Genomic DNA, 26,757 nt, shown 5'->3' on the forward strand with positions numbered 1-26,757 from the left:
CGTCACTAATATACAATATGAACAACAAGGGTCTTAACACACTTCTCTGGGGCACACCCGAAGTTACTTCTACATCTGACGATGATTCTCCATCCAAGATAACATGCTGTGTCCTCCCTACTAAAAGGTCCTCAGTCCAGTCACATATTTCACTTCATACCTCATAGCTAACACGTGGTTCAAGAATCATAAAAGAAGGTTGTATAGATGGAAGAACCCTGGAGATACTGGAAGGTCTCAGATAGATTATATAATGGTAAGACAGAGATTCAGGAACCAGGTTTTAAACTGTAAGACATTTCCAGGGGCAGATGTGGACTCTGACCACAATCTATTGGTTATGAACTGTAGATTAAAACGGAAGAAACTGCAAAAAAGTGGGAATTTGAGGAGATGGGGCATGAATAAACTGAAAGAACCAGAGGTTGTAGAGAGCTTCATGGAGAGAATTAGGAAACCATTGACAAGAATGGGGGAAAGAAATACAGTAGAAGAAGAATGGTAGCTCTGAGAGATGAAGTAGTGAAGGTAGCAGACGATCAAGTAGGTAAAAAGACGAGGGCTAATAGAAATCCTTGGGTAACAGAAGAGATATTGAATTTAATTGATGAAAGGAGAAAATATAAAAATGCAGTAAATGAAGCAGGCAAAAAGGAATACAAACGTCTCAAAAATGAGATTGACAGGAAGTGCAAAGTGGCTAAGCAGGAATGGCTAGAGGGCAAATGAAAGGATGTCGAGGCGCATATCACAAGGGGTATGATAGATACTGCCTAAAGGAAAATTAAAGAGACCTTCGGAGAAAAGAGAACCACTTGTGTAAATATCAAGAGCTCAGATGGATAGCAAGTTCTAAGCAAAGAAGGGAAAGCAGAAAGGTGGAAAGAGTATATAGAGGGTCTATACAAGGGCGATGTTCTTGAGGACAATGTTATAGAAATGGGAGAGGATGTAGATGAAGATGAAATAGAAGATATGATACTGCGTGAAGAGTTTTACAGGGCACTGAAAGATCTAAGTCGAAACAACGTCCCGGAGTAGACAACATCCCATTAGAACTACTGACAGGCTTGGGAGAGCCAGGCCTAACAAAACTCTACCATCTAGTGAGCAAGATGTATGAAACAGGCAAAATACCCTCAGACTTCAAGAAGAATATAATAATTCCAATCCCAAAGAAAGCAGGTGTTGACACATGTGAAAATTACCGAACTATCAGTTTAATAAGCCATGGCTGAAAAACACTAACACGAATTCTTTAAAGACGAATCGAAAAACTGGTAGAAGCTGACCTCGGGGAAGATCAGTTTGGATTCCGTAGAAATGTTGGAACACGTGAGGCAATACTGACCCTACGACTTATCTTAGAAAATAAATTAAGGAAAGGCAATCCTACATTTCTAGCATTTGTAGACTTAGAGAAAGCTTTTGACAATGTTAACTGGAATACTCTCTTTCAAATGCTGAAGGTGGCAGGGGTAAAATATAGGGAGCGAAAGGCTATTTACAATTTGTACAGAAACTAGATGGCAGTTATAAGAGTCGAGGGGCATGAAAGGGAAGCAGTGGTTGGGAAGGGAGTGAGACAGGGTTGTAGCCTCTCCCTAATGTTATTCAATCTGTATATTGAGCAAGCAGTAAAGGAAACAAAAGAAAAATTGAGAGTAGGAATTAAAATCCATGGAGAAGAAATAAAAACTTTGAGGTTCGCCGATGACATTGTAATTCTGTCAGAGACAGCAACAGACCTGGAAGACCAGCTGAACGGAATGGAATGTGTCTTGAGAGGAGGATATAAGATGAACATCAACAAAAGCAAAACGAGGATAATGGAATGTAGTCAAATTAAATTGAGTGATGCTGAGGGAATTAGATTAGGAAATGAGAGGCTTAAAGTAGTAAATGAGTTTTGCTATTTGGGGAGCAAAATAACTGATGATGGTCGAAGTAGAGAGGACATAAAATGTAGACTGACAATGGCAAGGTAAGCGTTTCTGAAGAAGAGAAATTTGCTAACATCGAGTATAGATTTAAGTGTCAGGAAATCGTTTCTGAAAGCATTTGTATGGAGTGTATGGATGTGAAACGTGGACGATAAATAGTTTAGACAAGAAGAGAATAGAAGCTTTCGAAATGTGGTGCTACAGAAGAATGCTGATGATTAGATGGGTAGATCACATAACTAATGAGGAGGTACTGAATAAGATTGGGGAGAAGAGGAGTTTGTGGCACAACTTGACTAGAAGAAGGGATTGGTTGGTAGGGCATATTCTGGGGCATCAAGGGATCACCAATTTAGTATTGGAGGGCAGATGAATACGCTGAACAGATTCAGAAGGATGTAGGTTGCAGTAGGTACTGGGAGATGAAGAAGCGTGCACAAGATAGAGTAGCGGAGAGCTGCATCAAACCAGTCTGGACTGAAGACCACAACAACAACAACCTCATATGATTGTACTTTTGACAATAATGTAGGTGCGGTACTGAGTCAACTGCTTTTCGGAAATCAAGAAATACTGCATATACCAGGTTGCCTAGATCCAAAGCTTTCAGTATTGTCACCTGAGAAAAGTGCGAAGTGGGTTTCACATGATCGACGTTTTCCAAATCCATGCTGGTGGGAACTGAGGAGGTCATTCTGTTCAAGATATCTCATTACTGTTAACGCCAGTTTCAACACCATTCTCCTGGTAGCTGAGTGGTCAACGCTACGGAATGTCATGCCTTACGGCCCGGGTTCAATTCCCGGCTGGGTCGGAGATTTTCTCCCCTCAGGGACTGGGTGTCCCCATCGACACGCAAGTCGCCGAAGTGGCTTCGACTCGAAAGACTTCCACCAGGCGAACGGTCTACCCGACGGGTGGCCCTAGCCACACGGCATTTCCATTTCCAACACCATTATGGAGACAGACATGTCACCAGATGTTTGCTATTAGCGTCGCATGCACATAATTGCAAAAAACATGAAAAGCAGTCTCACCAGCATTTTCAAGAAATACTGCATCTACGTGGTTGCCTTGATCCAAAGCTTTCAGTATGCCATGAGAGAAAAATACAAGTTGGGTTTCACATGGTCGATGTTTTCGAAATCCATGCTGGTTGGCATTGAGGTCATTCTGTTCAAGGTACCTCATTATTGTTAACGCCAGTTTCAACACCATTTTGAAGACAGACGTGTCACTTGTTCTTAGCCGTTAGTGTCACATGCACATAATTACAAAACCATGAAAATCAATCGCGCCAGTATTGAAAAGTACTTTGCGAAGGTTCTCAATCACCTTTGTACTATTTTTTACGACCTTGAACTTAATCCAACAATCCCATACGCCGTGTGCAGCGGTAAGGCAAACATAGAAAGTGTGCTTTCCCACGACACTGACGCATTGCATTAGTTAAGAAACGTAGTGCGGCCGTTAGGTGCTGTACGTGACTTTTACCTTCGTTGCTTTAGTGGTGGGGTCCGAGACAGGACAAAGTGGGGGAGTTGAGTGACCCCCTTTTTCTCCGGCTGCAGCAGTACAGTCAAGAAAAAGGAATGCCAAGGCAACAGTCGGCGGGCCTAGCGGTACACTGCTACAGCGTTTTCAACAGCTGGCTAGCTGAATGAACAAAGAAATGCACGTGTTAGCAATATGAAAATTACGAGCATTTTCCCAGGAGCATGTATTCTCGTTATACTTACGGGTAAGAACAGTTTAATGCAATATTAGCAGCGTGTGACAAAAATTGTAATGTTTGTTGTCCCGTGTGATCTGTCATAGCAGACTCAGGATTTTTCTTTTTTTCCTTTTTTATTACGATTAACTGTATTCTCAGTCACAGAGAAGTTATTTAGTTGGCCTGTGCTAACCTGTATTTTCTGACAACAACCTCATCATTCGTCTAAGGCTTTAACTTTTCAGTTGACATTTCGAAACAGCGAACGTGCATGTGGTGATTTCAATGATAGGTTGTGACAGCAACTGAAATGTAAAACGTAAAGTTAAAATATTTTTGTAGTATAGCCGACATTATCAGTTTTCATACGATGGTCAATGAACTAAATAGTGTAACGACTGACAGTTAACTATAGCAATAATTTTCCAGTCCTATTACAAGCTTTCGAATCCGGACTTTACGCGTGTAATTATCAGAAAAGATTGTATAATGCTAAATAGAGAACAAAAAAGCTGTCATTCGGACAGTACACCGTTTTGGACATGAATTAGGCCGTGAATAGCATTAAATTAATTCTTTTCTTTCCTTATTTTGCAACAGTGATCTCATCCACTGTATCTGAAGAGAAGGAACCATACCAGGGAAAATACCTTGGAAAACTCAACCCTTATCACCACCAAGTTTCAGGAGATGTGTATGCTGTTGATGAATATACACTTCTATTCGTGAATTTTAACTATGATGGGAATGGAGCAGACACATTTTTCTGGGCAGGATCTGCCAATCGGCCAGGTCCACAAGGTTTCATTGTGCCAGATGAGTATGGAAAGTAAGCATACACCATCTTAAGTACTGGTATATTAGTACAACGAATAATTTTACTGAAGCCATTTAGCCAAGTTTCGTTGTTGTGAATTATTTGACCAATTTCATTTAGTTATTCAATCCAAAACATATAACTTCTGTATTCTGCATTGCTCCAAATTACATTCTCTTTTTGGTTTACAAATTTTTGCTTTATTCACCTTCCTGTCTCTCTCATTTTTGATTTTCTCAGTGCATTGTAAATCCTCTCCAAGAATATTACTGCTTGTCACTATATCCCTGGTACATTTTTAATCTGTTGTTACTAGTATTTTGTTACCATTACTGCTAGTTTGATTGATTTATTGATCCATTTTCATCTACAGCTGCACAATGTGCAACAGATATTTGGATTTTTTTGTTAATATTAACAGTTTTACATATAATATACCTTTGTACAAAGTAACACACATTACTATATCAATTAATGATGAATACTTAAATAAATGTTGTTATAACTACAGAGCGATAAAATACAAATGTTCTTCTGAATGAGACTACATTGGGTAAACACACAAAAATTTAGTTTTGTAGGTATTCATTTACTGTGTAAAAGCAGTGATCAACCAAGTATGACTTCAGTTTAGATTTGAAGTAACCAATGTTTTGTATGTGTTTAATGGTATCTGGTAAGGCATTGCATAGTTTGATACTAGGATGGATAAGGCTGTTTTGAAATAACTTTGTGTTGGCCCTTTGAACATGTACATCCAATTTTTGTCTTGTATCATAGCTGTGTATTGTGTGATTTTGAGTGATGAGTGGTCTTTTTGTATGTTTTGTATGTTTTTAAAAACATTTAATGTTACTAGATTAATCTCATTTTCACACATACGCTATACATAGTGCATTGCAAACTAACCTGTCCACCATCCCTGTACCATTTTTAGGTGTTTCCTTTAGTTCATGAAGAGTGGAGTGAGTGGAGTGAATTAACTCCACCATGCCTTTAAACTGCTACAGGGAGGAACAAGAAGTGGATGGGGTAATGCAATAATGGCAGGCAAAGAAAAATTTTAGGCCCTAACTTTGTTTTGTTCTTTATTCAGAGCAATTTTGCCTTGCAGTGATAACAAATGGTTTCATGTATCGCATTGAACGAAAGCTTATTTTCAACTTTCACACAAACCAGACAGCATTTCTAAGAGTCAAAGCACACAGAATGGGGGAAGTAATAGAGAAGGGAGTGAGACAGGGTGGTAGCCTATTCTTAACTTTATTTGGTGTGCAGCAGTCAAGTAATACAGAAAACCAGTGAGAAATTTGTGAAAGTAATTTAATTTCAGTGAGAAGAAATATAAACATTTAGGTTTGTTAGTGACAGTAATTCTGTCAGAGGCAGCAAAGGACTTGGAAGAGCAGTTGAATTAAATAGATAAGATGTTATAAAATGAAACTAAACAAAAGTAAAATAATGGCAATGTAGTGTAATCAGATTAAATCAGGTTGTGCTGAGTGAAAGGCTAAGAAAATGGACTAAAGGTAGTAGAAGGAAGGGGGTAAAAATCGTAGAGGAAGATCAAGTGTGAATACAGTAGGCAGTTTCAAATAGTTCTGGGTACAATGGTTATACAGAGACGAAGAGACTAGCACAGTATAGACTTATGATGAGAGCTGCATCAAACCAGTCTGTTGCCTGGAGGGCACCACCATCACCCCAGTAACAGTTACTACAACAACAAACTGAAGCAACCCCCAAACATAGCACTGCATAATGACTGAAAGCATTCAACAATAGTCGCAAGCTGACATCTGTTGTGCCATTACATTGCAAATATTGGAAATAATTAAAGGAGTGTACTGTTTCAGACATGGCTGACTTTTGATGAGTGTGATCTAGATATAATGAGAACAAACAATTATTGTCTGGTATGTTTTACATACTAAGCCTATTTATTCCCAATTTGTAATTGCTAACTAAACTTTATGCAATCTTATTTTCCGAATAGTTGGTGTTTCAAACCTCATTTCTACATCTAAAAATGTAGAGGTAGCACTGGCACTGTGCAAGATGGCATATAATGTTGTTGTTGTGGTCTTAAGTCCAGAGACTGTTTTGATGCAGCTCACTATGCTGCTCTATCATTTCTGAATAACTGCTGTGACCTACAACGATTTGAAGCTGCTTTCTGTATTCATTCCTTGTTCTCTCTCTACAGCTAACCCCCTCCCCTCACTTACTTACACATGTACCTCCAGTCCGAAATTGAAAATTCCTTGATGCCTCAGCATGTGTCCTATCAACTGATCCCATATTTTAGTCAAGTCATGCCATAAATTTTCTTTCTCCCCAGTTTGACTCAATAGCTCCTCATTAATTACCTGATCTAACCATCTAATATTGAGTTAACACCGCATTTCAAAAGCTTCTGTTGTCTTCTTGCCTGAAATGCCCACTGTCCACATTTCAATCTGTACGAGGGTGTTCTTCAGACAAATATCTTCAGAAAAGACTTTTTAACGCTTAAATTTATATTTAACATTTACAGATTCTTATTTTCCAAAAATGCTTTCCTTACTGTAGCCAGTCTGCGTTTATATACACTCTACTTTGATCATCATCATTTACTTTGCTGCCCAAACAGCAAAACTCATTTACTAGTTTTAGAGCCTCAACTGCTAATCCAGTTCCCTGAGAGTCACTTGATTTAATTCAATTACATTTCATTACCCATGTTTTACTTTTGTTGTTGCTCACCTTGTAACTTCTATTCAAGACACTATCCATTTCATTCAGCCACTCTTGCATGTCATTTGCTGTCACTGAAAAAATTATAAAGACACTGGCAAATTCAACTTTTTTACTTCTTTTCCCCGAATTTTAATTTTTCTTTGGTTTCCTATACTGCTTGCTCATTGTACATATTGAATAACAGTGGGTATAGACTACAACTCTCACTCCTTTTTCAACAACTGCTTCCCTTTCATGTCATTTGACTCTTATGACTGCAGTTTGGTTTCTCTAGAAGCTGTATATAACCTTTTTCTACCTGCATTTTATCCCTGCTACATTTTGAATTTTGAAGAGTTTAATTTAGTTAACATTGTCAAAAGCTTAAGAAAAGTTTTGAAAAATGCTGCCATGATTGCTAGAGGCATTTGTTTAGGTGAGATATTCCCGGTTAGAAAACAGGCCTAGGCTGCCTTCTGCATATGTCATTTTCATATGCAGCAGTGTGGTTACCTTACTTTACTTAACGTAACCAACTCTGAGGGTTGTAACTTTAATAGTGGCAACTATTTATTTACAGCTTGTACAAAATAGATACGTGTTTCAAAGTAGTCACCAGCATTGTGTATAACCTGTTGCCAGCGATGTGGAAGTCATAGGATACTCTTAGCAGAGCCAGTTGCATTGACAGTTCAAGCGGCGCGGTCTATTGCCCAAGGAATTTGTAGCAGTTCTGAAGTGAATGCCGTGAAGTGTTTCTTTCAGTTTAGAAATCAAGTTGAATTTACGAGGGCTTAAGTCAGGGGAGTATAGTAGTTAGTATAGCACTTAGCAGCCCCATCAATCAAACAAATCAGTAACAGCTTGCACTGTACATGCTTGAGCATTGTCCTACAAAATGATGGTCAGGTCCTGCAGAAAGTGTCATCATTTCTGTCTCTAAGCTGGTCATAGGTTGTGTTCCAAAAATGAACAGCATAGAGACAGAAGTAATGACACTTTCTACAGGCACTGCTAAGAGTATCTTACGACTTCCACATCGCTGGCAACAGGTTATACACAATGCTGGTGACTACTTTGAAGGTCAGTAAAACTTTGAAACGCGTATCTATTTTGTACGAGCTGTAAATAAATAGTTGCCACTATAAAAGTTTCAACCCTCGTATTTAACCTAATCTACTTTCTCTGTTTTTATTCTGTTCATAGTGATGTATGTCCTCATTAGGAATGTTGCTGTTATTTTAACAACAGTGTTTACTTTTTGTGTGCTGAATGAGAGAAATACTATCTTTATCTAATTTACTGTTTGATTTAGTTGTATATGACATTATTCATTTTGCTCCCTGTGCATGTGAATCAAAGTTTAAATCCATTTATAGAAGTTGAGACACACAAATGACCTCTAATTATAAAAATGTATACCTTTTTCCTATGTTCTCAGTATTTTTTTTAGAATTTAGCTTATAACAAAATATTTAACCACTTTCTGAAATAAACTTTTAATAGTTATTCAATTTGACTTTTCATATAGGCTACTCTACGAAGAAGAGAATATATATTCAAATTACATGACAAAGCGAACTGAAGACCCAGCAAGGGTGGCATCACTGTCATATTAATGCCTGACATGCAGAGAGGAAAGACAGTAACAGTGTACACTCTGGAATTTTTCCAAGTAGAGTGCTGTCACATGCTACACATCTGTATGCTAATGTCCTACACAACACCAAAGTTGAGGAGTGACAGACACATTTGATTGACAAAATCTATACTTTACCACTTTGAAAACATTCATACACAGCATAATGTATATGAATTCACGTTTTGTCTGTGGAAACCCCTGGTCATTTTGTTCTGATGCTTCAGATTTTCATAAACTGGGTCATCTCATCACATGTGATGACTCATTAAGTCTGACACCTCTTAAAACAAAATCTTAATAGACAACATTTTTTCTCAGATGTTCCTTGCTAGCCTTGAAGTCCACATTCATGCAACTAAAGTTTTGAACTTATAACAAAGTTTGAATTTCTGTGTATTGTTCATAATACCACAGAAACTTCTACCTAACAATGCATTTATTAATATTTTCAATGATATATTTATTGTGTATACTTTGCATTTTTGTGTTAGGGGCAAACATTTGAATTCCACCCACCATTGTGTCCTCTCTGCCATTGAATTACTAAACTTTGTAACATTTTGCTTTCATATCCTGTCACCTTTTCTGCCAGCAGTCTCTTTCCTTTCTCCTTCACATCATCAATAAATTTAATTACATTAGCAGCAAGCTGTCACAACTTCCCCTGGAGGCATTTTTCATGCTTGCTTTCCTTACTTGCATGGCAGGGTAGCAACACACAACTTTTAATTGGAAGCTAGTTCTACTTAATCACAAGACCAAGTTAATTCCCACTATTGCCAGGTCCATGTTCACTTTCCTGGTTAATACATACATAGCAGTAATAAATAATGATAATGATAATAATAATAGTAATAATAACCTTCAACCTTATCTCTACTCACTTTCTTATATTAAAAGTTAGTTATAATAATTATTCTAGGTATTTATTTTTCTTTCAATGCTTCTTGTAAACTGAACATTACATTTTCAGGACAAATGTCTTGCACAGTTACTTGAACAAGGATTTCACACTGAAACTGCCAGATAATAAGAAAATCACGGAAATAAGGTGGTTTGCTGTGTATGACTTGTCAAGCCAGAACACCTTTGGTGATGTGTATGTACCAGAAGAATTCGAGCCCCCAACTATGCAGAGAATATCACAGCTGTCTGGAACAACACACAATGTTTCATCTGAATCTGTTGAAATTTTAGACTCGAAAACTATAAGACTGAAGCAGTTCTCATATGATGGACAAGGAAAAGGTAAGATTATAAGAAATTTAAATTACTAACCAAATGCTGACATAAATGCTTTACAATTATTGTTTGTGTAAAGTAGATTCTTGACTATCTGGCGTAATGTGGTGGAAGTTCAACTCAGATAGAAAAAAAGCCGGATAGGCCAGAGTTCTATAAATTATCTCTTCTGACCCCAGCTGTACCATTCAAAATACCCGTTTTTGTACCAAAATCTTGTTTTATTAACATGTTCTGACATCTTATGTAAGACATGCTAGTTATGTGTTTCTTATGTACATATTGCACCATTTAAAAATTATTATAGGAAACAAAAACAATCTGCATTTTAAAGTATGAATGTATGATTATACACTTTTGAAAAGCCAGACCAAACAAAAAATATGAAACTTACTGGTTTGAGGTTTTTAAGTCATAGATGACTGTTGCTTTGCTTTAGCCCTCTTTAGTGCAGCAATATCCCTCCACTTACACAGACAGATGAAATCAGCTAGTGTTGTTTCCTCCTGCTCACAAATACACAGCAGGCAGCCTCAGTCGTTTTGAAACCTTCCAAACATGGTATGAGATTGCTCCTGTCATCTAAATGTGCCTCATTCTCTTGTGTTACTTCCCCCTTTCACCATTTCCACAGTGTCGTCATCAGTGAGTCCATCAACTTCGTCATTTGCCACCCATTCTGTTTTGTCCTCCACAGTGACATTCTCACAACTCGGTAAATTTTTGAGCAACGAGACGATATCATCATTTCCGTCTTTGACTTCAGTTTCACATGTGGATACAAATTTAAAATGTCCACCCTCATGGTCTGAAAGAGTTCTCCAAGATCTTACAAGTGATATGTTCAGAATATCTTCCCATACTTCGGCCAACCACCTTATGAATCTAACAAGTCAGTCCTCTTCAGAATGGTTGCACATTCTTCATTATTATTAATAATTGATATTAATGAACTGAGAAGATGGTGATGATACTTCTTCTTTAGTATTTCAAGGATGCCCTGGTCCATCGTCTGACAAAGAGCAGTCACATGTGGTGGTAAAAACAATGCTTTGATGTCTTCATCTGTGAATTTGTCAGTGGCAGGAAGTGAAGGCATGTTATCAAGAAGCAGCATAGCTTTCCTCAGTAGACTGTTGTCTTTCAAGTATTTCTCCACAACTGGTACTAATTCATTTTGGAACCAGGTTTTAAGTATTTCTTAATTCATCCATTCTGTCTTTTGATGAGTGTAGTGTAGGGGCAGAGATTCCTTATTTTTCAGGTTTTTAAGGGCTCTAGGTTCCCATGTTTCTCTATCACTCCAATTCTAAGCTTTTGGTTGTCATTAGCATTACTGCAAGCCAATATGGTAACTCGTTACTTACTTTTCTTGTATCCAGGTGCTGCAGTTTCTTTTTTTGAAGCAAGCTTTTTGTAGGGAGCGTCTTGTAATTTAAACCACTCTCATTACAATTGTGCAGCTGTTTGCCAGAAATTACCTCCTCGTTAACTATCTTCATAAGGTAGTCATTAAACAGCGGCACAGCCTCTTTGTCAGAGGGTAAAGCCTCTCCACTAATAGTAATCTGGTGAATATCGAAACATTTTTTCCACTTATCCAACTAACCATCACTGGCAGTAAATTCTAAATCTTCTTCTTCTATTTGCTGCTGAAATTGCAATGCTTTTTCTTGCAGTATTGGCCCAGTAACAGGCAAACCTTTTTCTCTTCAATGTTCATGCTGTAAAAGTAAAGTTTCCCCTACTTTTTTATGCTTACCTTTTGACATTGTTTTCCTTACTTTTATCCCACTTCTACTAGCTTGGGAAGCAGAAAACTGTTCAATTTCTGCTCAATTTTTCTTCTGGTCTCCAACAATACTTTTTCCTACTGCTACAGCATGTAGTTTCTGATCCAGAGTGACTACAAATATTTTTTTCACCCATTTTGAATTCTGCTGTTAAAACACATAAGGACTGCACAAAGCAACAATTTAACAATGCATGCACTTTAGACATCTGATATGCCTGAAAATCGGAATCACATCCGAGATCTGTTGCAAACAGTGACGCAAAATCGGAGCACAGATCGTCCAATTCCTAAAAAGGAACAGCTGTGGAAACAGCCTTAACTTCGTCGGAAATTGAAAAGCCAAACAGCTGAAACACATCCAGGCCAAAAACATTCGAAGCTGATGGATGGTCGACGACAAAGAGGATAAGGAGCCGGAGAACACGCTTGTACGTCGCCTGGACGACGAACTGCCCACGAAGGTGAATGGAACCATCTCCGTAGGCGACCAAATGGTGAGAGGGAGCTGACAGCTCAGGAGAGCCCAGCCGGGTATATGTTGCCATATTAATCAGGTGAGACGGTGGCCCCAGTGTCGACCTGAAAACTGACGTCCTCAGTGAAAAGGCGGACCGTGAGGAAAAGCTTCCGCGCTGACGGGTCATCCTGTGGGACGACCAACTGCAGAGCATGGACGGTATCTTGAGGCCCAGGAGGGGCAGGACTGGAGTGAGTTGAGTGAGTACGACAATTCAATCGGATGTGGCCCTCCTTGTTACACAGCGTGCATGTTTTCCAGCAATGGGGACAATCTGCTTGAGAATGTGCAGTAAAGCACTGTGGGCAACATGGAAATGGATCGCGTGAACGACAACGAGGGGCAATCGGAGGTGCTGATGTCATAGAGACATCGGACAATGAGGAGCCCCGACGGCGCTGGCCCTTGTTGGCCAGGCCACATCGACGTCGTGGCTCGTTAGCTAATGGAGCAATTTTAGAGGAGAAAGGAGTTGGGAATGCGGAGAATCTCTTCCAAGGAAGGGTTATTGAGTTTTAACACCGGAGTACGGACCTCAGGATCAGGAGCCAGCGGGACCACCACATCCCGGATCAGGGAGTCCGCATACGAAGCCTTACGCTGCAGATTGGTTCACGTAAAATAGCATCGATGGCTGAGACTCTGCAAGTCCGTGACCCAGGAATGATACGATTGGCCAGGCTTCTTATGGTACTGGTAGAACTCCAGCCGAGAGGAGTTCAGAATAATAGTTTGTCAGCAAAAGGCATACCTCCTGGAAAGAGAGAGCCACAGGATTGGACAATGGTGTTGACTTGTGGAGAAGAAAGAACATGTCTGGGGGTGACTTGAAAAGCCGTGAAATGTTGTTTCAGCCGATGTAAGTAGATTTTTCCCAGTCCCCTTTAGTGTCATTAAAGGGTGGGAATGACGGCGGATGTGGGAAAGCATCAGTCACCCAAGGACTCGGAAGCTGTTGTGGTAACGCTTCCCGGGCATCGACTTTGTCTGTTAGCAACTGCAGCGACCGTTGTGAGATGTCTAACTGGAGCTGCTGCTGCTGCATGAGCTGCTGCTGTTGCTCCAGAAGACAGACCAACTTTGCCTCCATGCTAACAACTACCACTGTTTACCTCGTCACCAAAATTGTTGTAACCGTTCCGGTCGCGGGGTGGCCGAGAAAGTGCGGTGGGACCAAACGGAGAGCGGGGCACGAACAAACAAACGAACAGAAAGGGCAGACACGAAAGAACAATGGACGATCGAGAGAGACCTTACGACGACAACACGCAAGAAGCAACGGGGTTACAAAGACAACCTAACAAATCCAGGATGTCCACTAGTAATGAAAACAAAGAACGGTAAACACGCTGTCTGTTGTTGAGGTGATATGTCAATACGCACGCAATGATAAGACTCACTGGCTGAACGAGAGAGGGGCGCTTAAATACACGATCGGGGGCGCCGCTGTTGGCCGCTGTGGCCACATGTTCCACTGTGGTGCCCTCACACTAAATGTGGGCCAGGAGGCGCACACTGCCACGGCTTACGGTGTGATGGTGCAGAGACCTCTAGGGGTATTCGATGTCCATGACGTCTGGAGTGGATTCAAATTCCGCAGCACGCAGTACCAAATTGATATACCCAGACTACAATGTGAGACTGCTGCAACTGTTCAGTTGCTACATCAAAGACTGCTGGCCAACCCCAACCCGGCATTCTGTGTGATACACAGCTAGTTCCAGTGCAACGATTGTACCAATAATAATAGTTCGTATTTGATGCCATGGCTTGCAATATTTAGTACTGAATCGTCTATACAAAACAAAACCATAGAAGCAGATCTGGATTCATGTAACCATAAACAACGCTATGCACACACTGCAACGACTCCAGGATGACTGTTGGAATAACTCATTTGTGCATGCCACCTAGTGGGAATGTTAGGAACTAACAGTGTTAGATAAGAATAAAATTTGAAGATATACTGCATTCAATGCTGTATCCAACATTTCTGTAAATTATTTACCCTTTTCTCAATTAAAGGTTATTAATTTATAAACACCTGTATGTTTGCTATGTGATATTGTTCCTAGTACACACCTTCTGCTGCGTGTCCTGGCAGTGGTGTGTGAATGTGAGATGTCATCCATTGTTACTTATAAGTGGTGAAACTCTTGCACTGGAGTAATTGGTGGTCATCCCATGGTACAGTCTCTCTGTTCCTCAAATGAAATGCACAGAATTCCATTTCTTCAGGATTTGGCTCTAGGGAGGTGAATACTGCTGCAAAGGTGCTGGTTAGATTATTTACTATTTTGAAAAGGTTCTCCTGAGCAATCATTGCAGTATCATCTGCTTAAAATAATGTTGTGGTTTCAAGGTTAATCAGCTGCTTATTAGCATAAATGTTGTGTAGCAGTGCGTATAGTGCTTTCTTGGGGAGCGAATTTTTTCTACATCTGCATCTACATGATTACTCTGCTATTCACAATAAAGTGCCTGGCAGAGGGTACAATGAACCACCTTCAATGTGTCTCTCTACCGTTCCACTCTCTAACACCAAGAATACCTATTTCTATGTTTCTCATCTTGGCAGTTGTTTGTGATTGGAATTCAGGAATATTTACTTTGTCTTCTTTGATGAAGTAGTTTCGAAACACCATGTTTAATAACTCTGCTTCAGTGGCACTGTCATCAGTGACTTCACCGTTTTTATCACACAGTGAAGATATTGATTGCGCCTTGCCACTGGTGTGGTTTATGCATGACCAGAATCTGTTTGGGTTTTCTGCCAGATTTCAAGACTGAGTTTTGTTGTGGAAATTATTGAAAGCATCTCACATTGAAGTACATGCTATATTTCGAACTTCTTCAAAACTTTGCCAGTCTTGGGGATTTTGCGAGCTTTTAAATTTGGCATGCTTTTTTTGCTGCTTCTGCAACAGCGATCTGACCCATTTTGTGTACCATGGGGGATCAGTACCATCATTTATTAATTTATTTGAGATATATCTCTCAATTGCTGTCAACACTATCTCTCTGAAATCATTCCACAACTTTTCTATGGTTGCATGATCAGATTGGAAGGAGTGCAGACTGTGTCTTCAATTGGTGTTAAGAGCATTTTTCTCAGATTTTTTAAACAGACATACTTTGCATTTCTTTTTGATGGTTGTAGGAGTTACAGTATTCAGCGTAGCAGCTACTGCCTTGTGGTCTCTAATCCCTGTATTTGCCATGATACTCATTATTTGTCCAAGATTATTTGTTGCTAAGAGGTCAAGTATGCTTTGCAACCATTTACACTTGGAGTGGGCTCATGAACTAATTGTTCAAAATAATTTTCTGAGAAAGGATTCAGTACAATTTCAGATGACTTTTATGCCTGCCGCCAGCTTTAAACATATAATTTTTCCAGCATATTGAGGGTAGACTAAAGTCACCACTGACTATAATTGTATGAGTTGGGTACCTATTTGAAATGAGACTCAAGTTTTCTTTGAACTGTTCAGCAACTATATCTCCTGAGTCAGGGGTCGATAGAATGATCCAATTAATAGTTTAGTCTGATTGTCAAGTATGACCTCTACCCACACTACTTTGCAGGCACTATCTACTTCAATTTCACTACAAGGCAAACTACTTCTAACAGCAATAAATACTCCACCACCCATTGTATTTAATCTATCCTTCCTGAACACTGTTAGGTCGCCTGGAAAAAATTTGGCTGAACTTGTTTCCGGCTTTAGCCAGCTTTCTGTACCTATAACTATCTGAGCTTCAGTGATTTATATTAGGGCTTGGAGCTCTGGTTCTTTTGCAACACAGCTACAGCAATTTACAATTACAATACCGATTGTTTCTACAACTAACTTACTGTGTTTTACCTGCCCCCTTTTGGACGGATGCCCTTTTTGTGGTTCCTTGAGGCCCTCTAACCTAAAAAACCGCCCAGTCCCTTCCGCACAGCCCCCGCTACCATTGTAGCCACTTCCTGTGTGTAGTGGACTCCTGACCTATTTAGCAGAACCCAGAAACCCACCACCTGATGGTGCATGTCAAGGAATCTGCAGCCTACATGGCCAGAGAACTGCCTGAGCTTCTGATTCAGACCCTCCACTCGGCTCTGCACCAAAGGACCACAATCTGTTCTATCGACGATGCTGCTGATGGTGAGCTCCACCTTAATTTCGCAAGCAAGACTGGCAGTCTTTACCATTTCCACTAGCCATCCGAAACCAGAGAGAATCTCCTCCGATCGAAAGCGACATTAGTCATTCGTACCGACGTGAGCCACCACCTGCAGTTGGCTGCAGTCTGTACTCTTCATGGCATCTGGAAGCAGCCTTTCCACATCCAGAATGACTCCCCCCAGTATGCACATGGAGTGCACACTGGCTTCCTTCCCCTTCTTGGCAGCCATGTTCCTAAGGGCCCCCATTACGTGCCTAACATTGGAGCTTCCAGTTACCAGCAAACTCACCCTCTGTGAATGCCCAGACCTCCATCAGTCCTGTAGAGTGACAAAACAAAAGTATCTTCTGTACTACACATTCATCAAATGAATCATTCAGTATTCCCTTGTAGTGATGCACACACCTCTGTTACCAATATTGTTGTGATATAATGTGTCTTACACTGCTTCTAGAAATATAAGAACCATTTCTCATATTTGTTCCTTTAAAACCCAACATCTGTATGTTGATTTAAGTTAATTACCACAGCACAGCATGACAGTCCCATTCGGAAGTCTACTTCTTCTTTAAGAATTGCATTGTCAGCATCCCCAGGCTTCCTGTTTAGAAAAAGCCTCTTTGAGGTTCTGAAAAGATGACTGAGAAAGGTCACATATCTGAAATTCTTTGGATCAGATGGTTCCTTCCAAGTTCCTGGTGTAGAAAAATTTAGCCTTGTACGAGGCCATAGGTATATAAAACGCAGTCACACATTTGTTCATCAGTTTTCAGATCCAGTTGTTGGTTTCATATCCGAAATGTTTATTTTGCTATGTCATAGTATTCTTTAAAACTGCTGCTTTATTGCTTTTCATTTTTGCACCTACTTTCTGAAACATTTAGCTGTTTATGTGTTCAAGTAATGTCTTAAAAGTTGTGTTGTAAAACATACCTGTCAGCTGGTTTTAGTATAATTGTCGTAGTGAAGTGTGAGACTAAATTTTTAGGTGAAACCCTGTTCCTCAAAATCACAGTTAGTGAGATTAATACATACACATGCAGATGGCCTTGTAGTAGCATTAGAAGCAGTGACTAGATATTTTACAAGGATGTTAAAAAAACCCTGAAACTGAGTCAGTTGAACAATGAAAGAAGAGTAATGTCTGCAAGTACAATTCCTATTGGAAAGAGTTAGAAGTGTGAACATATCTCACATTAAATTCTACTGTATAATTATTTTAATGGAAATCCTGAATTGAATCTAAACAGTGGTTGTAGGATAGCCAACCACACACTATATAGGACCACTGTTTATAGATCTGTTACTACTGAAGCAGCAATGGATGGCACATAGGCCTAGATGTTTGTTAACAGTGTATATATTTGATCAGCATATGTATAACATTGTCATGAAGTTAAACTCTTATAAGTCATTTTAGTTATAATGCCTAAAGCTTTTGACATATTTTAACAATAAAAAGCTATTTATCATTGTACAATTTTTCATGAGAGCATGTAATTTCGTATTGACAGTTACCAAAACCTTAAATGGCTTGTAATATTGCTTAAAGAATTTTATCTAAGTGACTAATTGAAATAATTTCAGATGCTTACTTCTGGGTTGGCATTGGTCCCCAGCCATCTTCAAAAGGGACAAAAGTTCCGGATGAATATGGATAGTAAGTATGCCAAACGAAATTTATGATTTATTATATCTGATTGGCTGAAACATTCTATTTACTAACTTTAATGCCTAAAAATTTAACTGTAATTTCCACCCCATTTAAAAAAAAAATACGGTGGTATTCTGTTTATGACGACATGAACATTACATTGATTGAAATAGTCATCAGTTGAAATTAGGAACTACTGTTGCAAGTGGCATCGGAAATGAAGAGAGATGAAACGTAAGAATAATACTAACATTATAGAAGTGATTTTTGACCTGTATATAATGGTTTTATGTTTAAAGATGTAACACAATACAATATAAATGATTGGCTGTTTAGTGACTGTTTCTTCCAGGCTGATTTAAGAGGTACTATCGTAAAATAATATCATGTGTAATCTCTGCTAAAATGACAAAATTTGCAAAGTTTCTCTGCACAGTTATGAAGAAAGAACAGTGGAAGAATCATGGATGAGCAGTCATAATTCTAACAATATGCTCTGATGAATGTCTTAGTAACACGATTCAGCAACCTGACTTCATAAGTTTCCCTGAAATGCCAAAGAACTGGCAGAACAAAACTGCACACCTTCCGGTGGCCACATGCTGACAGTTTAAATCACCCATCATCTCTCCTTCAAAGTCCTAATCTACCAACAACTCTATGGAATTACTAAGGACATCCACATAGAACCATCCAGTGCTAACTTGTTTAGGGGCCACCAAGAGGAATCATTCCTATCCACATAACACCTAACACCCTTATCTGATTTGTTTATGACATCCTCATGATGTGGAGCTATAGCAAGGAGAGCCTCTCCTATTTCCTCCATAACTCAGCATTTATTCCTAAATACATTTCACATTGTGCTTCTCAATTCACAAACAATGACAACAGCACCTTGATTTCAATGGCTAATCCATTCTAAGTAAGTTGCTCCCATACAGTCATGGCATCTATGGGTGTCATATATGTTGTGGGAAATGGGAGTTATTAAAACTTAGCTAGAGCTTTCACAGACAGACAATATCCTGCCCAACCAATACAGATACAGTTCTCCTGTGCCATTTCTTCCTGTGGCACCTGCAGATCTGTCTCCACTAGGACCAGTTGACTGTCAGTATTCATATCTCTCGATAGCATCCAGGAGGTCTTCAGAATCTCAACCATACCCTTTGCCAGGGTGTCATCTACCTCACATTGTGTCCTAAATTGGGAGATCTTCTACCCAGAATCCTACCCTCACCACCCAACCTACACATTGCCTTAATCAGTCACTACGCCAGTTCTGTTCATACACCCTGTGTGTCATTCACTTGTGGAAAACCAAGGTAGCAGTCATATTCCTCTCCTCCCCTGCCCCACCTCCTGCACGCACACACACACACACACACACACACACACACACACACACACGACATTTTCTACTGCAGTCCAGTCGCAGACATTTCCTTTCCTATGAACGGTAGAGCTGCATGCAAAAGCAGACACATTCTGTCCTCATTATTGTGCAAACCAGCTCTCTGTCTACATAGTGGTCACTGCCGCTCAAAACATGACCACGCAGTAGTGGAACATGCAGCATGCCACTGTGCAAAAGACTATTCAGATGAAAACCCTTTTTTCAGTGCATGCTGCGTCCTTGCAGTTCCCCTGTAATCTTCACTGATCCTCTTCTCACTTATTTACCTTTGCCCACATACTTTCGTCTCCTGTCCTACTCTAAACAGTCAGCATAGCTGCAGCTGCATTTAGTCGTGTTTAGATGTCTGGTTGTGTGTTGTCGAGTGCATGCTTTGACTATATAAAGAGTGGTAGCTGAAAAGCAGGTACATTTTTCTTTGCACTGAGTATCAATCAGCTTTAGGTGGATGGTTGCCTTTGCTCATGTTTGTGTATAAGCACAATTCTCACATATATACAGGGAATAATCTTGTACTCATTGATAAATCAAGAAAGTAAGCAATCATGGATTTGCTGCTTAATCGTAGTTTTTAAACAATGACATAATGTAAACTTAGAAATGTGTATTCATTGCATGCATCATATTACCCACATTACGTAAAGGGAGATGTTGTAATTCATGGAATCTTTTAATCAGTGTTGGAGTTTCCTGATAGAAACAAATGAGGCGTTCCTGCTTTGGTTCTCTAGCAATGTAGGAGTTAACTTAATTAAAAAGCTTGTGACTGCTGAACTTGTTTTGGCAGTTTTGTTCAAAATGTCACATCTAAAACTCTTGAAATAGCAGACATTAATAAAATTAGGAGATTTGATGAACTTCTGGAGGTAGAGAAAATATACAGCCATAGGGCTACAAAAGGCTGAAAGGTTTGCCATACAATCTGCACAACACATTTGACTTAGAAGTAGAATATGTGCACATGTGAGTACTTTTAGTAGATTCTGTATATAAGTTTGTTATATAACTTCAGAGCTTGGACTACCATTAACCTGTGAAGCAGAACTTGAGCATACTTTTGGCTTGCTGTTTCATTTGTTCTTTAAAATCTTTTGCAATACTCCAGACCATCTTCATTTCCATCCTCACAGGTTTAGGCCAGTACAGTAAAGAGACAATGGAGATCAGCACAAATACTCCTTTAGGATGAATCGATACATTACTGGTAATTTAATGGAGGCTGGCCAAAGGAAAACAAATATGCTAATCCTTTTGCAAAATAATTATTGGAGGAGTACTTATTCCACTTTAAAAATGTGACACCTTAAAACTGCAGTGACTTTTTGAGAATAAGCACCAGAATCTGAAAATTCTGTTTCTGCTGATGGATCTAGTTTCCTTATTTGGCTACAGTATTTTAATGTTGTTTATTCATTCTGATATTCATAAGTTTTGAGGAGCCAAGTTGATTTCAACATTTAATATGTCTTTCTTGCAGCCTTGATCCACTAAGGGCATACAAGAATGAAGATGTAACACTACAGCTACCTGGAGAACTAACTATATTTGATATAGAGTGGCTCAGCGTTTTTGATCTGGAGAGTAAAGAAAAATTTGGTTTTGTCAGAATACCAGATGGCTTGAATGTCCCACCATCACTTGTTAAAGTTGTGGTTAGTTGTTTACCCTAATGACAATATTTTTTAGTAGACTGAGTTATAATTTTTATTTTGCTGATGGTTTGTTTTTTACAGCCTCAGAAGAACAGTTTGCCAAACTGTCTTCAGTTACATAAAGATCTCCAAGTTAGTTGGGAAATATTTGGACCACAGATAACAATTCAATTGGCAGGACAGGTTGGTAAGTATATCAAACCTACTTCGTGTTAATTAATTTGGCCACAACATAGTGTATGTTCTTCCTAAATGGGTAAAAAGAGGTGCAGATAAAATTACTATATGAATTACTGACTGATAAAAGTGTTCAAACAATTAAAGTAGTAAAAGATAAAGAAACATAGTAAAGTTAGGTTGTACTGGTGAATCTAGTTCATTTTAAATATTTTCTTCTCATCATGTATTTTTCAACACATAATATGAGAAATATACCGTATCACTCATTGCTACTGTTCCATCATCTTGCTCACCATCAACCGACTCCCTTTTTCCCTTTTAGCTATGGATTTGAAATACTTGTATCTTGAAATTTTGTGATTTTTGCCTTATTTTTTTGTATTCTAAGATATATTTGTGGTATGTGTAAGTAGTTTGTATTTTTAGATTTAATTGGCCTGCTTTAAGCTACATATTCACATTATGTTTTCATCAGCATTCAATTAGAAGGTGATGGGAACATTAGGTGGTGTCTGACTCATTTATGATGCACTGAACTGCAAGTTAAAACTTCTGTTGTTGTAGCGATATTATTTGTATCTGTGCATATATAGGCTAACACTGGTGCAATGAAGTTACTCTTTCCTTTCATAATAACAGGTAAATTACAGTAATTGCTAGTGTTGAGCAAGTAAGTCAGAAAGATGTTGAGGTAATGGATCTCATAATACAATAAACATTCAAACAATTATGCTCACATTGAGCTGCAGAATTATCTGATTATATAATGAATTTAGAATAAATCGTTTATGTAACTTTTTTCTCTTGGCGCAAATTCTAATCATCAGTTCACTGAGCTTATATACCTAATCTGACTTTAATTTTGGTCCATCTCTAATGATCTCATGTTGGCAAATACATAACATCTGTCATGATTACTACAAATAAACCCATTCATAGTTTTTGCATACTGCTTTGAAGTTGATCTGTGGAAATACTTACACAACACCACTGTAGCATTTCATTACCTGTGACAAAACTGTGTTGACTGCAACTTAAACAAAATTACAGCCTTTCCTCGTCATTTTATGATAGGGATTGTAATCATTGTAAAAAATGTCAGTGTTTCTCTTGTCCTCTACATCTAGTCTGCAAGCCACTGTGAAATGGAAAGCAGAAGGTACTTCCAGTTTTCACACATTTTATCATTTCCTCTCGCTCCATTTACATGTGAAGCATGAAACAAATGTCTGTTTAAATGCATGTATTCATACTGTAATTAGTCTAATCTTGTCTTTGTGGTCCCTGAGAAAATTATATATGAGAGGATGTAGTTATTCCTAATACTGATTCTTGAAACTTCATGGGCTAACTGATGCGTATCTTCAAGTGTCTTGACAGTTCAAGTTTTTCAGCATTCTGTGACACTGAACTGTGAGTCAATCAAACCTGTGACCATTCATGCTGTTTTTATTTGTGTATGTTGAACATACACAGTTAGTCAGATGTGGTGTGGGTCCCACAAACTTGAGCAATATTCTAAGATGATAGAGGCAAGTATTTTGCAAGCGATCTGCATTTCAGTGTGATTGCATTTTTCCAGTATAATACCAATGAACTGAGTCTACCTCTTATTTTACACATGACTGAGTCTATGTGTCATTTTATTTCATATTCCCACAAATCCTTACATGCAGTTGTTCACTAATTCAAGTTGTGAGTCACTGATATTATAGTCACTGGTGTCATAAAGCTGTGATGTAGTAGTCAGACAATACTATATTTTTACTTTTTGTGGAATCAACAATTTTACTTTTCTGGACATTTAAAGCATGTCCCCAGTCTCTGCACCACTTTCAAATTTTATCAACAGCTGAATGTCACTGTGATGTTTCAGTTGCCAGAGACTACAGTCAAGTGTGCGTACTGCGTTTGTGTGTGTGTGTGTGTGTGTGTGTGTGTGTGTGTGTGTGTGTTTTGTCTATTGTTGAGGAAGTCCTTAATGGCTGAAAGCTTTAATTGTGAGAGTCTTTTTGATGTGCCTATCTGCAACTCAGCATCTTCACTGTATGGTAATTAGCAACTTCCCTTTTCATAATACTGATACATTCCATCCTGGATTTTCCATTGTTCAATATTTGTGTGAGCTTTTTTCAAATAATGCTTCAATAGAGATAACTGCAACATCAGCAAAAAGTCTGATTTTATTTTTAATATTGTCTATCAGGTCATTTGTGTGTAACAGGAATAGGAAGAGTCTGAAAGTATCTACATTTATCACTGACTCTCCATCCAAGATCACATGCTGTGTCACTCATAGCAAGAACTCCTCAGTCCAGACACAAATTTTGTTTGATACACCATAAGATCATTCTTTCATTTAACTTCCATATCATCTTAAAATAGCTAAATAGCATTATGACAGTTATAATTCCTGCAGAATACAATATTACATCACAACAGTTGATTTTGTGAGAGCTGTGTTCACATTTCCTTAGAACAAACTGTCAGTGAGTGGAGAAAGGTGGAAATATTGTGTTACTTACGTACCTGTAAGTACTGGCACTGCAATTAAGGGAAAGTTTTCCAAATCAGATATTGCTACAAAAAAAGTGTAGAATATGCAGCTGTAACATGCAATCATTAATTACTATAAAATATATTATGTACGACACTTGTAAATGTCCTAAAGTTCTCAGAAACATACCTTTGTTCAAGCAGTGGAAGCTCTTGGGTGGAATAACAACAAATAGCATGTGCAGTTTGGAAGGCGAAATAAAACTTGGGAAGGGAGAGGAAAAGGTCTGACACTGAGTAAAGTAATGCATTGGAGAACAGTAACAAAGGAAAACGGCAATGGGTTGTGGCATGGAAGGAAAACCACTAGGCAAAATTAAACAGTGGAAAGTCATGAATGGAATAATACCAAACAATTGTTATTACATCAATGACTTTCCATTGTTTGATTTTGTCTAATGGATTTCATTCCGTCCCACAACCCAATGTTGTTTCCCTGTGTTACTATTGTACAGTGCCTTATTCTACTCTGTGTCTGTCCTTTACTTTCTCTTCTTTCCTGCATTTCATTGTCACCTTCCAAACCACACATGTTCATGTGATTAGCTTTTGTTCATATAGATATACAATCAAATTAGGGGAAATGTCTGTCTAAATGATGGTACAAAATCAGTAGAAAGCACAAGTACAGTTCGTAACTGATGATATAATACAAATTACATTCTTCATAGCACTCAACATTTAGAAATACACAATAGAGAATATATTGGAATATATGCTTGAGTTTTAATGTAATCAGCAAAAGATAATGGGGAAAGAGAACAAACAGCACATTCAAATCGTACATTAAATGTTAGAATGTAGATTTTTGAAACAAATTTATCTATATTTTGCAAAAACAGACATAATGTCTTATGGGACAACCGCAATCAGTGATTTTATAATGTTACTTAAAATCCGTCTTGATTGCAAATTTTTTTTTATTATTCATATGACCGGTTTCGGTTCATTCAGAACCATCTTCAGATCTGATATTTAAGTTACAGGAGTAACCCGTCCAATTCAGCAACTTTCACATGCTATAATGTTACTTAAAATCCGTCTTGATTGCAAATTTTTTTTTATTATTCATATGACCGGTTTCGGTTCATTCAGAACCATCTTCAGATCTGATATTTAAGTTACAGGAGTAACCCGTCCAATTCAGCAACTTTCACATGCTACATAGCATGTGAAAGTTGCTGAATTGGACGGGTTTCGGTTCATTCAGAACCATCTTCAGATCTGATATTTAAGTTACAGGAGTAACCCGTCCAATTCAGCAACTTTCACATGCTACATAGCATGTGAAAGTTGCTGAATTGGACGGGTTACTCCTGTAACTTAAATATCAGATCTGAAGATGGTTCTGAATGAACCGAAACCGGTCATATGAATAATAAAAAAAAATTTGCAATCAAGACGGATTTTAAGTAACATTATCTATATTTCTTGGAAACAATTGAATTTCCGAATGCCAGCTTATACCTGTACATAAACATTTAAAAGGCAAGGATTTTGCACTTAGCTATTTTTGTGGCACTTTCTACACAATTGTGCTGAAGGTGAACACTGTAGCATCCATTTATCATAGTAAAAACAATGAAAATCATGGCTTGTCTTCCATATAAAGTGACTAACAATGCATTTTCCAGCTTTTGTAAGACTGCTCCCATTACCGAGACAGAAGTGAGTGTAGAGTGTGTCCATGTACTGTAAGTACCTATGTGACATTTTAGCTAGGGCCATGTAGTCTATGTTGTAAGTCTGTTTGATGAAGCATCAGATGTGGTTCCCCCCCCCCCCCCCCCCCCCCCCTAATAACAGCACTGAATGTCTTCCTGTAATTTGTGAGCTCTGAAAACTGCATTTGTCTTCTCAGTATGTAATGTCTATTTGGAAAACAAATTGCGTACATATGTGTTGATAGGTAAGCTGTACGATTTATACTGTTAATATTAAGACATCTGTACACAAGAACAAATCAATTGCCAAGTTGCTAAAGAAGAAGAAAGTTATGTCCTTTATGAGCAGACATTTAGAACTCCTGTGTTAGGGAGTTTGAGCCATGTCTATTTCAGCTTTGGTGGTTTGATATGCATATTATATGTTCAATAGTTGTGATTACTAAATATGAAAGGTCAATGAGACGATGCCTAGTGAAATACTTGGAGTTGTGTTGAGTAGTATTGGTAGACTTGTAGAAAGCAGAGACAGTTTTCCAACATAATGCCTTTTTCTTGGATAGGCAATGAAAGGAAGATATCCATAAAACTATTCTTGTAACTCAGCAGGACATATCGCTGGAAGACATGAAACTGTCGATCTCTGCATTGGGTGAGACTGCTGCCAGCTAGGAAAACACAGCATCACCAGCCAATCAATCTCACCAGACCAGCTAGTTGCCCATTTATGCCTAAGCAGCCACAAATCCATTGTCATTCTCTTAACTAACCAGTGACACCATTATATTGGATTCTGCCAGATGCTCCTAACGTTATGCAAGTTGTCTCTGTCTGCATATGAGATTGACAGAATGAAGTGACACTTTGAACTCAATAACTTTTACACTCATTTCCACAGCCATCTATTAATGTCATCAGGCTTGTGGCACTAGGCTCAGGACAACTGTTTTGTTATGAACTTAATGATTAATGGAAAATCTCATATAAAGATGTGAAACAAATACTAACAAAGAGATAGAGGGGCTGGCCAGTACTTACCTCAGCTCAGTACAGCCGATAGATACACA

The 26,757-nt window shown here is 38.6% G+C and overlaps 1 protein-coding gene across 2 annotated transcripts in view; it reads left to right on the forward strand.

The window, feature by feature from the left end:
• The first annotated feature begins 3,415 nt into the window (after positions 1-3,415).
• LOC124605194 (protein Skeletor, isoforms B/C) overlaps positions 3,416-26,757 on the forward strand; it is a 67,370-nt gene continuing 44,028 nt past the window's right edge. The window contains exons 1-6 of one of the 2 annotated variants that reach the window (XM_047136719.1): positions 3,416-3,684; positions 4,255-4,486; positions 9,808-10,082; positions 18,152-18,224; positions 21,116-21,290; positions 21,372-21,477. In XM_047136719.1, the coding sequence (XP_046992675.1) occupies positions 3,633-3,684; positions 4,255-4,486; positions 9,808-10,082; positions 18,152-18,224; positions 21,116-21,290; positions 21,372-21,477 (913 nt within the window). In that variant the 5' untranslated portion in view covers positions 3,416-3,632. The remainder of the gene's footprint in view (positions 3,685-4,254; positions 4,487-9,807; positions 10,083-18,151; positions 18,225-21,115; positions 21,291-21,371; positions 21,478-26,757) is intronic. The other variant, XM_047136720.1, reaches the window with a different exon arrangement.

Source organism: Schistocerca americana, chromosome 3 (genome assembly GCF_021461395.2).
Source record: "Schistocerca americana isolate TAMUIC-IGC-003095 chromosome 3, iqSchAmer2.1, whole genome shotgun sequence".
Lineage (NCBI taxonomy): Eukaryota > Metazoa > Arthropoda > Insecta > Orthoptera > Acrididae > Schistocerca > Schistocerca americana.